Raw genomic sequence first — 15,226 nt, 5'->3', positions numbered from 1 at the left:
GGAGCTGCCGGGATACAAACAGGCACCCATATGGGATCCTGGCGCATGCAAGGTGAGGATTTTAGCCAACAGGCTACTGTGCCAGGCCCTAAACATATCTTTTAATTTCATTTGTCTCCAATTTTAAAAAATTTTATTCACATATTTACAAATACCAACAAAGACATTTTTGTAAATTACTTCAAAATAAAGAAATCTAAAAGATTGTTTTTTGTTATAACAATTAATCAAGAAATTATTTTCAATAATAGAAAAGCACAGGTTTTATCAGTATCGTCTCTAAGGAAGGATGACTCCTCACGCAGTGTTAGTAACAAACTGTGAAGACATGAGGAAGGCACTTGCAGAGTTTTTCTTTGGGCCGTGCCTTCCCTAACCCAGCCCTCAGAATGACAAAATCCCTTACAGCACCACTTCTTAAAGAAACTCTGAGAACAGGCTTTAATTTGTGTTCAGACTTGTGTTTGTGAAGTAGAGGGAGATGGGTGTTTGAACTTCTAACCCAACGGAGAGTCAGATGCTCTCCTTATGTAATCAATGTGAAGAAAACAATTTTATAAAGTTTTGTTTTTTTAATAGGATCCAATCATCTACATCCAAACATATGTGATGATTATGGGTCTAAAGTAAAGAGCCCTTGCTTTTAATTACTGCTAGTATTTTTAAATCCCCATTATACGGAGGAAAACACAAGAGTACAAATTTAATTCAAAGTGCATAGTATATAACAAGCAAAAAGGCAAGTTTATCTACCAAACAAGTATGACAATGAGTCATTAAAACCACAGCTAATTTATTTATTTATTTTATTTAAAGGTTACTTCCTCTTGAAAATGAGAAATGCACTGGAGGGAGAAACAGGGTGCTTGAGAACGGTTTTATGTTCCTGAGAGTAAGGATAAAATCGTGGCAGTGAACGTGGAATAGCGTGCCACAGGGAAATGCAGGAAGCATGGGAGAGGACAGTTAGGAGCAGGGACATCAGCCGTAGTGGAAAAGGAGAAATCTAAGAAAACCAGCAGTGAAAGAAACTGTGTATGTGAAAAAAAAAACCGTCTTATGGGGACTGTTACCAGGACCCAGATCTAAACCTAAGTATTAAAAATAAAGACTATACGCCTGTACATATAACAACTGCAAGTTCCCTTATTTGCTCACTGCCTTCAATCTGTAAACACATGAAGCCACAGGTCACTACCTTTCAGTTGTAACGGGGACCTGAAGAGGCTGTGGGTCAGCTGAGATTACAGAGAGAAGAGCTTGGTGAAGCAAGACTGACAGTAGGTCTTGTCATTCTGCTCCCTGAAGATGCCCTTCGACAGCTGTGTCAGGCAGAATGCGCATACAAAGTGCTCAGGGTGGAACTTGTGCCCCATGGCGCTGATGCAGCGGCCAGTGATAGGCTGCCCACATCCACGGCAGAGGGTTCCTCGGCGCTGGTGGTAATGCAGCTCACAGAACGGACGTCCATCCAGTTCATAGAAGGAACCAGTAGAAAAACCGCTGAAGCAGTCCTGTTTGGGGTGGGGTGGGAGAAGCAAGGAACACAGTAAGAGGTGAGTCATCAGCAAAGTCCAATATTCAGCCTTGACAGTACAGCTAGCTGCAGGCATTTCATTTGGATTCCTGACAAATGAGGCTAGCATGTCCCTCTTAGTCAGCAGACCAGCACATGCCCACACAAAGGCTGTCTTCGTTTCCCCCTTGGGAAGTCCTCCCACATAGATGCCTCATCTAGGGCTATGAGGAGCTCCTCCTCTAGAAGAGAAGAACCCTGACTTTCCCTGAACCCAAAGGATAGATGAGGATGCAGGCTATACAGACCCCACACACAAAGCACTCAGGATGCCAGACGGTGTCCATGGCTGAAAGGTAGTTCTCCAACACTGGGCGGTTGCAACCACCACACTTGGGAGAGAACATGGCTAAGAAATCCTTTCGGCAATATGGCTTCTTGTCTTTCTCGTGAAAGCCTGGAAAGATAAAATCAAGGAGTCACAGTCTGAACCCTAAAGCCATGTTAGAGAATGAGAAGGCACCAATGATCTACAGTCATACTTTCCTAAACCCAGTGACTCTACTTGAAATTGGGCTAATTATAGGACCCTACCTCAACATGTTATAAAAAATAAATGACATAGTACAAGCAATGTGTTTTAGCATTGTGTAAGGTAACAACTGTTCCTCCTCAATGTCTCTGTGCTAAGCATTCCCTTGGTCTTGGATATTTCTGCTGCAGACCGTAAGACAGCATGGCCTAGGGAGCAACACGTCATTAAGATGCCCATGTCTCATACAGGTGTGCCTGAGAGTCTACAAGAAATACAGATACCACTAAGCAACCAAATATTCATATAATAGGTATTCTTGAACGTGAAGAAAAGTAAAAAGGCCTAGAAAAACCTGCTAAATAAAATAATGCCTAAAAATTTTGCTGGTTTTAAAAGAAACAAAGCCATCCAGACACAAGCAGACTCGATTCAAAAGGTCTTCTCCAAGATATTGTCATCAAATTGTCAAAGAAGAGAAAAAAATCCCCAAAACAAGAGAAAAACATCGAGTTACACATAAAGGAAAACCAGGTAAACTGTGTGACAGCAGACTCACAAATGGGAACCTTCCAGCCAGAGACAGTGCGATGATATATTCAAGGTCTTAAAAGAAAACAAACAAAAACCCCTTCCAGCCGAGAATATTATATCCAGTAAAGCTAGCCTTTAGAAGTAAAGAATAATGTATTCTCCAGCTAAGCAAAAACTGAGAGAATTCACCACCAGTCTTACAAGAAATTCTGAATTATGTCCTGCATTAGAAGTAAACAAAAGAATGAAATTCTACCATTTGCAATAAAATGGTCCCAGCTAGAGACCATGATGCTCAGTAAAATAAGCCAATCCCAAAAAGACAAACATTACATATTCTCTCTGATATAAGGTAACATTCAGGCAAAATATAAAACTAACAGACACACAGGTGAACAAACAGACACACACAGAGACTCTCACAGACAAACTAGCATTCCAGGAAGTGAAGATATCCAGTCTGCAGCTCTACTTCTGAGTAAATGGGGAACTCCCACTGAGACAGTCAAATGACAACAATACTAGATTTTCTATCATTGGCTACACCTGCAATTCCATGATATACTTGAACAGTCAAATCTTAAACTTGTAACTGTTACTAAAGGGCTATACTACTACAATAATGTGGAGAAAATAGAGGGGAAGAGAGGAAGAAATGTGAGGGCAAGATGGGAATCCCTATTCCTACAAAAATATGTCATGGGAAATAATAAAAATATGCTTTTTAAAAAAGAAGTAAACATGAGACATGTGTCATTAACTAATTCATTAACAGAACATACAGAATCATTATCCAAGGAATAACATGACAGGTCTTAGTTCTTATCCATCAGTACTAACCTTGAATGTGAATACCTTAAAAACTTATATTGGTCAAAGGAATAAAAAACTACAACCCCACTATTTGTTGCCTACAAGAAACTCACTTCACAAACAAGGATTCACATAGACTGAAAGTGAAGGGATACAAAAAGATACACAAGGGAAATTGAAACCAAAACTAACCAGGAGTAGCTACCTCAGATAAAACAGATAAAAGATAAAACAGACTTTAAATCAAACTGCAAAACAAGATAAAGGAGGACATTATATTTTGAGAAGATTCAATTTAGCAAAAAGAAATAGCAATTATAAACATATACGTACCCAACACAAGACCACTCAAATGCATACACCAAATACTAGTTGACCAAGAGGAAGAGAGACTCCAATACAATAACAGTGGATGACATCAACACTCCACTCTCATCAGTGTGCAGATCATCCAGACATAAAATCAATAAGGCTATATTACACTTAAAAGATATCATTGGGCCCGGCGGCATGGCCTAGCGGCTAGGGTCCTCGCCTTGAAAGCCCCGGGATCCCATATGGGCGCCGGTTCTAATCCCGGCAGCTCCACTTCCCATCCAGCTCCCTGCTTGTGGCCTGGGAAGGCAGTCGAGGACGGCCCAATGCATTGGGACCCTGCACCCGTGTGGGAGACCTGGAGGAGGTTCCGGGTTCCCGGCTTCGGATCGGCGCGCCCTGGCCCGTTGCAGCTCACTTGGGGAGTGAATCATCGGACGGAGGATCTTCCTCTCTGTCTCTCCTTCTCTCTGTATATCTGGCTGTAATAAAATGAATAAAATCTTAAAAAAAAAAAAAAAAAAAAGATATCATTGAGCAAATGGATGTGAGAGGCATTTATGGGACATTTCACCCGATAGCAACAGAGTACCCAGTCTTCTCATTAGCCCATGGAACATTTTCTAGGATAGACCACATTATTATGCCACAAATCAAGTCTCAGCAAATTTAAAAAGATTGAAATCATACCATGTATCTCCTCAGACTATTATAAAGTGGTAAAACTAGAAATCAACAACACAATAATGCAACACTCATAAATACTTGGAAATTAAACATGCTATTGAATAGATCACTCAAGAAATTAAAAAAAAATCAAAAACCTCCTTGAAATAAAAGGAAATGGAAAAGTATCAAAACCTGTGGGATACAGTATTAAGACGAAAGTTTACAGTATTAAGTGTTACATTAAGGAAGAGAAACATCTCAAATTAAAGATTTAATGATGTATCTTGGAGACTTAAAAACACAAGAACAAGCCAAATCCCAAATCAGCAGGAGAAAAGAAATAATAAGGATCGGAGCAGAAATAAAATTGAAACTAAGAAAACAATACAGAAGATCAACAAAACAAAAGGTTGGGTTTTGAGAAAATATACCAAATAGACAAATCTCTAACCAGATCTAACAAAGAAAAAAATAAAAGAAAAAACCACAAAATCAAAGATGAATAAGGAAACATTACAACCAACACCACTAAAATACCAAGAAATATAAAAAACTTCAGTGAAGAACTATATGCTAATAATCTGGAAAACTTCAAAGATAAGGATAAATTCCTGTATTCTTACAACTTGCCAACATTAAGATTTTTTTCTTAAATTGGAAAGTCAGATGTATAGAGAGGATGAGAAACAAAGAGAGAAAGATCTTCCATCCGCTGATTCACTCTCCAAGTACCACAATGGCCGGAGATGAGCCGATCTGAAGCCAGGAGCCCGGAGCCTCTTCAGGGTCTCCCATGCAGGCACAGGGTCCCAAGGCTTTGGGCCATCCTCAACTGCCTTCCCATACCACAAGCAGGGAGCTGGATGGGAAGTGGGGCTGCTGGGACACGAAGTGGTGTCCACATAGGATCCTGGCATGTGCAAGGCAAGGACCTTGGTTGCTAGGCCACTGCACTGGGGCCCACAACTTGCCAACATTAAATCAAGAAAAAATGGACAGGATCTTGTGAAACAGGTTAGTGGCTAAATCCTCACCTTGCATGCACTGGGATCCCATATGGGCACCAGTTTGTGTCCTGGCTGCTCCACTTCCCATCCAGCTCCCTGCTTGTGGCCTGGGAAAGCAGTAGAGGACAGCCCAAAGCCTTGGGACCCTGCACCCACATGGGAGACCCAGAAGTTCCTGGCTCCTTGCATTGGACTGACTCAGCTCCAGCTACTGCAGCAACTTGGTGAATGAATCATGGCATGGAAGATCTTGCTCTCTCCTTCTCTTTGTAAATCTGACTTTCCAATAAAAATAAATCAATCCTTTAAAAAGAAAAAAAAAAGATACAGACAACCTAAAAAGACTTGTAACAAGCAATGAGATTGAAGCAATATTCAAGTCTTCCAACAAGGAAAAGTTCCAAGCCTGGTGGCTTTATTACTAAATTCTATAAAATATCCAAAGAGGAAGTAACTCCAATACTCTTCAAAGTATTTCAAGATATTGGGGAGGATGGAACTCTGCCAAACTCCTTCTCTGAGGCCAGCATTACTTTGAAACCATAACAAAACACACAGCACAAAAAGAAAACCACTGATCTGTACATGTAATGAAAACAGACGCAAAGATTCTCAGCGAAATAGAAGCAAATCAAATCCAAAACAATGTCAAAAAGGTCATATATCACAATCCAGTGGGATTTATCCCCAAAATACAAAGTGGAATCAATGTTTACACATCACTGAAGAACATCATAAGTCACAAGAGTCAAGAACAAAAACCACATGGTCATCTCAATCAACACAGAAAAAACGTTAGATTCAACTTCTCCTTCATGATAAAAACTGTCAACGAACTAGGCAGAAAGGGAGTAGTCCTCAAAATTATAAAGGCTATATATCACAAATAGCCACTATCATACCAGGTGGAGAACAGCCAAAAATATTTGCCCTTAGATCTGGAACAAGATAAGGATGTCCACTTCTGCTACTACTATTCAATACATTACTGGAAGATTCAACAAAAGCAATCAGAGAAGAGAAAAAAATAAAGGGCATCAAAATCAGAAAAGAGGAAGCCAAATTACCCATAGTCGCAGAGGAAATGATGCTGATGCTGTACAACAAAAATCCTAAACTCTCCACCAGAAAGTTGTTAGAATTGATCAGACTAAAATTTAAGTAAAGTTTCATGTTACAAAATAATGTTACAAAGAATAGGCTTTTGGATACTAATGTTAAACTCAAAGAAAAATCAAGAAATCCCATCTGCAATAGCAGCATAAAAATTAAAATACTTACAAATTAATTCAACCAAATAAGTAAAAAAAAATCTCTACTATGAAATTTATGAAACATTGAAGACAGAAATCATCAAGAACACAAAAAATGGCAAGACTTTTCTCTCTGATGGATTGGAAGAAAAAATATAATTAAAATGTGTATACATCTAAAGCAATTTACAGATTCAATCCAATCCCTTAAAAATACAAATGACATTCTTTACAGAATTAGAGAAAGCAGTCCGAAAATTTTCATGGAATCACAAAAAAACTTAGAATAGCCAAAGCAATGCTGAACAAGAAAAATCAGACTTGCAGCATACTACGAAGCTACAGTAATTAAAGTAGCATGGAATTACATGAAAACTGATAGCACAGATACATGGAACAGAAGAGTCCAGAAATTAATCATACATATGTGTGTGTGTGTGTGTGTGTGTATGTATATGAATGAAATTAGATACATACCTCTCAGCATACACAGAAATCAACTCTAAATGCTCAAAGACCTACATTTAAGATCTAAGATGATGAAGCTGTTGGAAGAAAATGTAGGTGAAATACTCCAAGTCTTCAATGTAGGGCATGGCTTTTTGGAAAAGACCCCCAAAACAGGAAACAAAAGCAAAACAAAACAAATGTGACTGTATCAAATTCGGAAGCTTTTGTACCAAAAAAGGAAACAATCAATAGAATCAAGAGACACTCAGTAGAACAGGTAAAAATATTTGCAAACCACATATCTGACAAAGAACTAATATCCTGAATATATCAGCAAACTTTTTTAAAAGGGTGATTAATAAATTTAGAAATGGGCAAACAATCTCAGTAGCCAATTCTAAAACAGAAATACAAATGGCCAACAAATACATGAAAAAAAATTGCTAACCATTAGAGTGGAAACCAAACCACAATGAGATCTCACCCTAACATCCAAAACGCAGACAGTAACAAATGCGGCTGTGAATGTGTCAAAGGACAGTCACACGCTGTTGGCGGGAATGCAAATTAGTGCCATCACTGTGGAAAACAGTGTGGCGATTTGTTTTTTAAGATTTACTCATTTACATTGAAAGGAAGATTTACAGAAAGAGAAAAAGATGTTCTATATGCTGGTTCCTTCCCCAAATGGGTGTGATAGCAGGAACTGAGCTGATCCAAAACCAGGAGCCTCTTTCAGGTCTCCCATTGTGGGTGCGGGGTCCCAAACTGAAATTAGGTTCTTTACAGCAATCCTCTAAAGTAAGTTTTAACTCCATTTTATATGTAAGAAAACAGGAGCTCTAAGTAACACACAGCTGACTTGAAAGTAAAAGAGCTGAGATTCAAACGTAGGCTTGATTTTAAAGTCTGACTTCAAAGTCTCATCTCTAATTTGACTGTTCTCTGAGGAGGGAGGGCATCAGCTGAGCTCCAGCATCACAGCCCAGTATTTTTTTGAATATGAGTGCTCTTCCTTTGCTCTACTGAACAGCACATGCGCCAAGTGGAGGGAGGACTGGGAAGCAGCCTACCAAAGCATCACCTATGAAATCTGCTTGGACGGTGTGAAAATGAAATAGCAGCAGCCAGATCAAGAAGCTGCAGTTATCCCACTACCTCTGACCAATTCATTAACACATCTTCCTTTACTAATCTATGTTTCATTGAAAAGTAGACAATTTAGCACAATTTTGAGGCCTATAAATCTAAATACCTAAACTAGTTTTCTTTAAAAAAAAAAAAAAAAGATTCGCTTATTTGAAAAGCAGAAAAGCACAGTTACAGAGAGAGGAGAAGCAGAGAGAGACCTTCTATCTGCTGGTTCACTCTCCAAAAGCTGGCAACAGCAAGAACAAGGCCCAACTTGAAGCCAGGAGCCAGGAATTTCTTCTGAGTCTCCCATGTGGGTGCAGACACACAAGCACTTGAGCCATCCTATACTCTCCCAGACCACTGGCCATTAGCAGGGAGCAGAAATGGAGCAGCTGGGACTCAGAGCAGTGTCCTATGGGATACCCAACCACAGGCAGAGGCTGGTCCACCTTGGTGGTGACCTCCAAATTAGTCATTGTCTATGCTTCCCAATGATCTTTCACTAAACTAGAGAAACAGAGGAGCTGGCTTTACTTTTATTGACTTTATCCAACGATTTCTGGAGTTTGCTTAAGGCAAACTAAATGCAAGAAGTCCTGCTATTTAACAAACACCACAATCTTCTTTCCTGCTTTTGTGTGGCACCGTACTTCTCAAACCTGAACACACATCACTCACCTGAGAACCAGTTAAGGTGTACATTATTGAGTCCTCTCCCAGAAATTTTCATTCAGTGGGTGAAGAATGGGACCTAAGACTTCCATAGTTCTAACCAGTCTCCAGGTGACACTGAGGTGCCATTAGGCAGGTGACACCAATCTGAGCTGGCCTATAAGCAGGAACTCCTTGAGAAAAGGGTAAGACATACTAGCTAACCTAGGATTGACTCTCATCTGAGTATCTGCAAGGAAGCAAGTCTCTAGAGTGGGAAAGGAAGGGACTAACTACTCTTTTTCAACTTGGGTGAGTCTCAGGAGAGGAATCAAAAGCAATCAGGCAAACTGTGTTTAGTAATCTAAAACTGACAAAGTTTCAGCACTTACTTTCTGCTGAGGCTCTCTGGGGCCAATTACCTCTGGAGGATGAATAAGAAACACTGACAATTAAAGGTGTCACAGGGAGGAAGGCATTTAGACTCCAGTGAGACACTGCTGGTCATAGGGGAAATCAGAAAGCCCTTGCATGACCCAGATAATGAACAATTAAAGAGAAGACAGGTGGGCACTGAGGACCTAATCCCTGGAGGAGGATAAGACCTGATTGCTTAGAAATGTGAGCCTTAAAGAACTCTCCGAACGGAAGGGAAAAAATACAACTGAATTAATTTCTCAGGAGGGCTGGTGCTTAGCCTGTCATTATAGAAACTGTGTGTGACTATGTGATTTAGGATAAGGTTGGATGTCACCCAATTAATGGTCTGATAATATGGTATGAAACTCACTTAGAAAAAGCCAGGGATAAAGACAGAAATACAACCAAATGGGGGTTTCTGATTAATATATAGCTCCCTTTTATCCAAAGGACTCTATAAATATTTTAAGGGACTTTCATTTCTGTATAAAGTTACATAAATGACTCTATAAGCCATGTCTTCCTGGAAGACACCCAAGTTAAAAACCAGAATTAAGAACTTTCATGGTGCCTTTTGGCATCCCATGGAATGGGCACAGCTCTACTGGAAACGCTTCTGTAACCCACGGTTCTGATGCTGGACACCTGCCACATCACAATCATCCATGGTTCTACTCCACCAACTCACAGCCCTTCATGCTTCCCAGACAATACAGATTTATTGTGACACATTTCAATATGATTCAATTAAGCTGCAATGAATGATGCTGATTAACTGAAGTTTAATCTAGAAGTAGAATAACAATTTGTGGAAAGCATTGAACAAGTTCCAGTAAAGAAGCGAATTATTTCAAAGTGCTTTGCCGGTGAATTATGTTTGTGCTTCTGTATTTGGGTATATCATGAAACAAAGTGTATCATATTGGTACCAAGAAAAGGAAGACACCAATAGCAGAACTGAGTTTTTAATTAAAGCATAGATGTGATGTTGTAAACAGAATCTGTAGAAATGAGATCTGAGTTTAAATTCCACCTCTGACTCTGTATGACTTTCAGAAAATTATTTTACCTTCATGAGGTTTTGTCTTCTCATTTATAACTAAGTAAATTATGGAATAAATTTGCTCTCATAAGTTGTGATGTGGATCAAATGAACAAGTCAACAATGTACAAAACACCACACCTAATATTTAGGAGAATCTCCTCATAGGTGAAAGTCCTGAACGCTTGTAGAATTATCCTGAACTACTTCCTATAATATCACTAACAACAACAACAAAAATTAAGCAAGTAAATTGTAAATATTTATAAGGAAAAAGAGAAAAGCAAAGGAGATGCAAGCAAATGAAACAGTAACAAGTATATCAAAAGCATAAAGTAAGCTTCGGGGTGGTAACAGGTAACTAGTTTAATGTAAGAAAATTGAAACCTGCATCCTTACAGATCAAAGATGCCGATAAACATCAAGCTCAGAAGGGCCGAGAGACTGAACATACAAGATACTTCCCAAGGCTAGACATGCGATTGTTGGAAGGCCTGAAATCCCGCTGGAGGTCAGATGCAGTGATTATTTCTGAAATACTGAACAAGCAAGTCTTAGTGACCAGCAAGAGTGGGTACCATGAAGAATGAGCTCAAGTTTTCTGCTGCAAAAAATGGGAATTAAAGTAAAACTGGAAATGCTAAACAGTGAAGAATCCCATTCCTCCTTCTCTGCTCCACCCCAGCCTTTTTTTTTTTTATTTCAAAATGTTGGCAAAGAATACTACTTTGGGGTGTCTGATGGGGCATTCAAATACATATATGGCAAAAAATGAACTACAATTCCATTGACCATGCAAGAAAAGTATACATTTCCTATGTTCCTTAAATGAAATTCCAAGTGAACATTTTAATCATTTCTAAAGGATCCTTAACAAGAGCTGAGGGAAATTCCATCAAAAAAATCTGCATAACATATCCTCAAAGGAGTGTGCCAAGGGGACAAAGCCAGTCAGGGCACATAAAAGGAAATCAAGAGTTCCCTACTGGACTTACAACCAACCCACAAAAGCATCTAAGAAAAGGGTCAAACATCAGCCAGGCCAAGAGAGCACACGACCAACCCAACTGCAGCCCTAGCCAAGAGGGAACTCCCTTGCCCTCTGTTCTCATCTCCTTCCTCCCCCACATGTCAACCCTGAAGGGCAGACAAGATGAAAAAAAAAAATCCTTGAGGAAGATAGATGTCACAGGCAGATTAAGAGATCAAACAGCCCAGCACAACAGCCTAGTGGCGAGGACTTCAGGAGGACTTTAGAGGACTTTCCTTTTACACGTACCAGGATCCCACATGGGCTCTACTTTCCATCCAGTTCTCTGCTTGTGGCCTGGAAAGTACTCAAGGCTGGTCCAAAACCTTGGGACTCTGCATGTGGGAGACCTGGAAGAAGCTCCTGGCTTCTGGCTTCAGATTGACTCAGTTCCAGCCATTGAGGCCTCTTGGGGAGTGAATCAGTGGACGGGAGATCCTCCTCTCTCTCTCTGATCCTCTTTGTATATCTGACTTTCCAAAAAAAAAAATATTTTTTTAAAGATTTTATTTTGTTACAAAGTCAGATATACAGAGAGGAGAAGAGACAGAGAGGAGAAGAGACAGAGAGGAAGATCTTCCATCCGATGTTTCACTCCCCAAGTGAGCCACAACGGCCGGTGCACGCCGATCCGATGCCAGGAACCAGGAACCTCTTCCAGGTCTCCCACACGGTACAGGGTCCCAAAGCTTTGAGCCATTCTCGACTGCTTTCCCAGGCCACAAGCAGGGAGCTGGATAGGAAGTGGAGCTGCTGGGATTAGAACCGGCGCCCATATGGGATCCCGGGTCTTTCAAGGCAAGGACTTTAGCCACTAGGCCACACCACCGGGCCCCCCCAAAATTTTTTTTAAAAAGAGAGAGAGGGGTGTAAAGTCATACCCCTTTGCTGATCTTCTGCAGCTTGAAGGTTCTACCAGAGGGAAGGAGTAGCTGCCACTTTTTTTTTTTAAAGATTTATTTATTTTATTACAGTCAGATATACAGAGAGGAGGAGAGACAGAGAGGAAGATCTTCTGTCCGATGATTCACTCTCCAAGTGAGTGCAATGGCCGGTGCGCGCCGATCCGAAGCCAGGAACCTGGAACCTCTTCCGGGTTTCCCACGCGGGTTCAGGGTCCCAAAGCACTGGGCCGTCCTCGACTGCCTTCCCAGGCCACAAGCAGGGAGCTGGATGGGAAGTGGAGCTGCCAGGATTAGAACCAGCGCCCATATGGGATCCCAGGGCGTTCAAGGCGAGAACTTTAGCCACTAGGCCATGCTGCCGGGCCCATGCCACTTTTAAATAGTTGGAAATTTAAGTTATTAATAGATTGAATAAGGGTCTAATCTGCCTGTGGCACCAGCATCCTAAATGGGCATGCATTGGAGTCCCAGTTGCTCCACTTCTGATCCAGCTTCCTACCAATGACCAGGGAAGGCAGCAGAGACGGTCTGATGCCTTGGGCCCCTGAACCCATGTGGGAGACCCAGAGGAGGTTCCTTGCTTCTAGCTTCAGGCTGGCCTGGCTTTGGCCAATGCAGCCATTTGGGGAGTAAAGCAGCAGATAGAAGACCTCTCTCTGTCTCTCCTTCTCTCTGTAAATTTGCATTTCAAGTAAGATAAATAAATCTTTTTTAAAAAATTGAGCTACCTAAGGGCTGTTTTTGTGTTTTGTATCTTAAATTGATTATATAAGTGTTCATTAATAGTAATCACAGCCCCAGCTGTAGGCAACAGCCTAGGTTGTCTTGTATCAAGGTAAGTGTTACACTGCTGGGAGAAAAGCAGCCAACAGCTGGCATGCACTCTGGGTCTGGCTAACCCAAATCTGTTTTAACTACATCAGTATGCCAGCATAGCTGCTTATTCTATTCTTTACTTTTGTAAATGACATGCTGGGAACTCGGTGCACTGCCACGCAACACAGCGCAGGGATGCTAGGCCAGAACACATTATCCCAGCCTCCAGGCACACCATATGCCACCATGCAGTAGAGAAGGGGTTGCAGGTGGGCTGCAGACTGCCCAGGAAAGGGGTTCTGAAAACGTGTTAGAGTCAAGGCCACTGAGGACATGTTTGATAGGTGAACAGTGACTTCTCTGGGCTTCACAAATCCAGAACAGTGCTTGTGGAGAGGTGAAGGAGCTAAAATGAGGTCGTTTAGAGGGTGGAAACTGGAAAGCATTTTTGGGTCATGTGTGAGACCTGGGCTGGGCTAAGCAGCATCGCCCACTACCCACCAGTGCATGTAAAAGCTGAGGCTGGGGCATGCCTGGCTGGGCAAGGCCACACCCACCAGCAAGTGCCAGGACAGCAGCTGAGTCACATCAGGCTGGGCTGCAACACCCAAGGGAAATTGAGAGAACTGGATATGGGGCAGATTCTGCAGGGGACTTGTGTCCTTTCATCTATGGGAATACAGTACACACCAGTTTGCATGACAGCTGAGGACAGTGATGAGTCAAGCCAGGTTGGACCGTAGAACTCATCAATTCTTGTAGGATTCGGGCCTGGGAGGCAGCTGCCAAAATATACAAAGGCCACGACTGTGAGCAGACCAAGCCAAGCAAGGCTGCAGTGCCCACTGGCATGCATAAGATCCGAGGCTGAGAGCAGGCCTGGTAGAACTTGGGGAACTTCCCTACTGGACTGTAGCTTCTACTGGAGAACGTGGAAGCTGGAGGTGGAGATGGGCCAGGCCAGGAAAGGCTGCAGTTCACAGCACGTGTGTGGGCTTAGTATGGGGGCAGGCCAGGCTGGGCCAGGTCACAGCACCACTAACACATGCAAGTGCCAGGACAGGGTGTGGGCCACACCAGGCTGGGCTACGCTGCAACATCTGCCAGTGAGCACTGACTCTGGCTCAAAGCACCCACTGTTACACTCAAGATTCTGTGTTGGGAACAGACCTAGTAGAGGAACTTTGGAGACTCGTGTATTAGGCTACAACTCCCACATGTGAGCACAAGAGCCAGGGCTGGGGAGGGCCAGGAGTACTAGGCCAGGCAAGGCTGCAGGACCCATCAGCATGCATGTGTGTTGAGACTAGGGGCAGCCTGGCCTGGACTAGACCCCAGCACCTGCCAGCACTCGAAAGAGCCAGGATGAGTTCAAGACGGGCTGGGCTAAGCAACAGCACCTACCAGCAAGATCCAGAATAGGTACGGGCCAGTGGGGCTAGGCCGCAGTACCCACTAGTGAGTGTCAGGACTAGGGGGCTGACTTACCTGTCGGCACACATGAGATCTGGGGTCTGGAAGTGAGCCTGGTAGTGTAACTTGGGGAACTCCCCTGCTAGTCATAAGCTGCTCCTACTGGTGAGGACACAAGTCAGGACTGAGGTGGGATTGGCTACATCATCCATTAATGCACATGCCAGATGGAGTTTGGAAGCAAAACTGACCAGGCAGCTGCATCCACTAGTATGTGCATTGGCTGGTGTGGGCAATAGACCAAACTGGACCAAGCACTAGCTGGAGCATAAAAGAATCAAGTCTGAAGATTCCCCAGCTAAATCACTTGACTCAAACGCCAGTCAGAGAAAAAAATCGTAAGATAAGTGGTCCGACCCTGAACTACATGTATCGGGACTGGGCCTCCTCAGCTCCTGACGTCTGCGCGATGGACAGCATGCCCAGATGCATGTGGGAGACATGACAACCAGATCATCTAGGCCAGCAATGGACGTTGAGTGCTTCATCAGAGAACAGAAAGCACAACACAATGGACCACTCTCCTGGCCAAGCTTTGCAGCAAGTGTTGGGGTCTGTGGATGCACTAAGGTGGTCTTGGTCAGCCAATAGACCTTGGAAAGATTTTCTAAACCCTGGTGTAACAAAGCTAATAATGTCCCAGTATTACCAAAACCCCTTCAAGAA

General features: G+C 42.3%; 1 protein-coding gene across 2 annotated transcripts in view; it reads right to left on the bottom strand.

Moving 5' to 3' along the window:
* Positions 1–233: 233 nt before the first annotated feature.
* LPXN (leupaxin) overlaps positions 234–15,226 on the bottom strand; it is a 54,725-nt gene continuing 39,732 nt past the window's right edge. Inside the window, exons 8-9 of one of the 2 annotated variants that reach the window (XM_004585284.3) lie at positions 1,825–1,973; positions 234–1,514 (exon numbers count right to left, since the gene is read on the bottom strand). In XM_004585284.3, the coding sequence (XP_004585341.2) occupies positions 1,245–1,514; positions 1,825–1,973 (419 nt within the window). In that variant the 3' untranslated portion in view covers positions 234–1,244. The remainder of the gene's footprint in view (positions 1,515–1,824; positions 1,974–15,226) is intronic. The other variant, XM_058662995.1, reaches the window with a different exon arrangement.

Source organism: Ochotona princeps, chromosome 4 (genome assembly GCF_030435755.1).
Source record: "Ochotona princeps isolate mOchPri1 chromosome 4, mOchPri1.hap1, whole genome shotgun sequence".
Taxonomy (NCBI): domain Eukaryota; kingdom Metazoa; phylum Chordata; class Mammalia; order Lagomorpha; family Ochotonidae; genus Ochotona; species Ochotona princeps.
The sequence above is the reverse complement of the archived record's forward strand: the minus strand, read 5'-3'. Positions and strand labels throughout refer to the sequence as shown.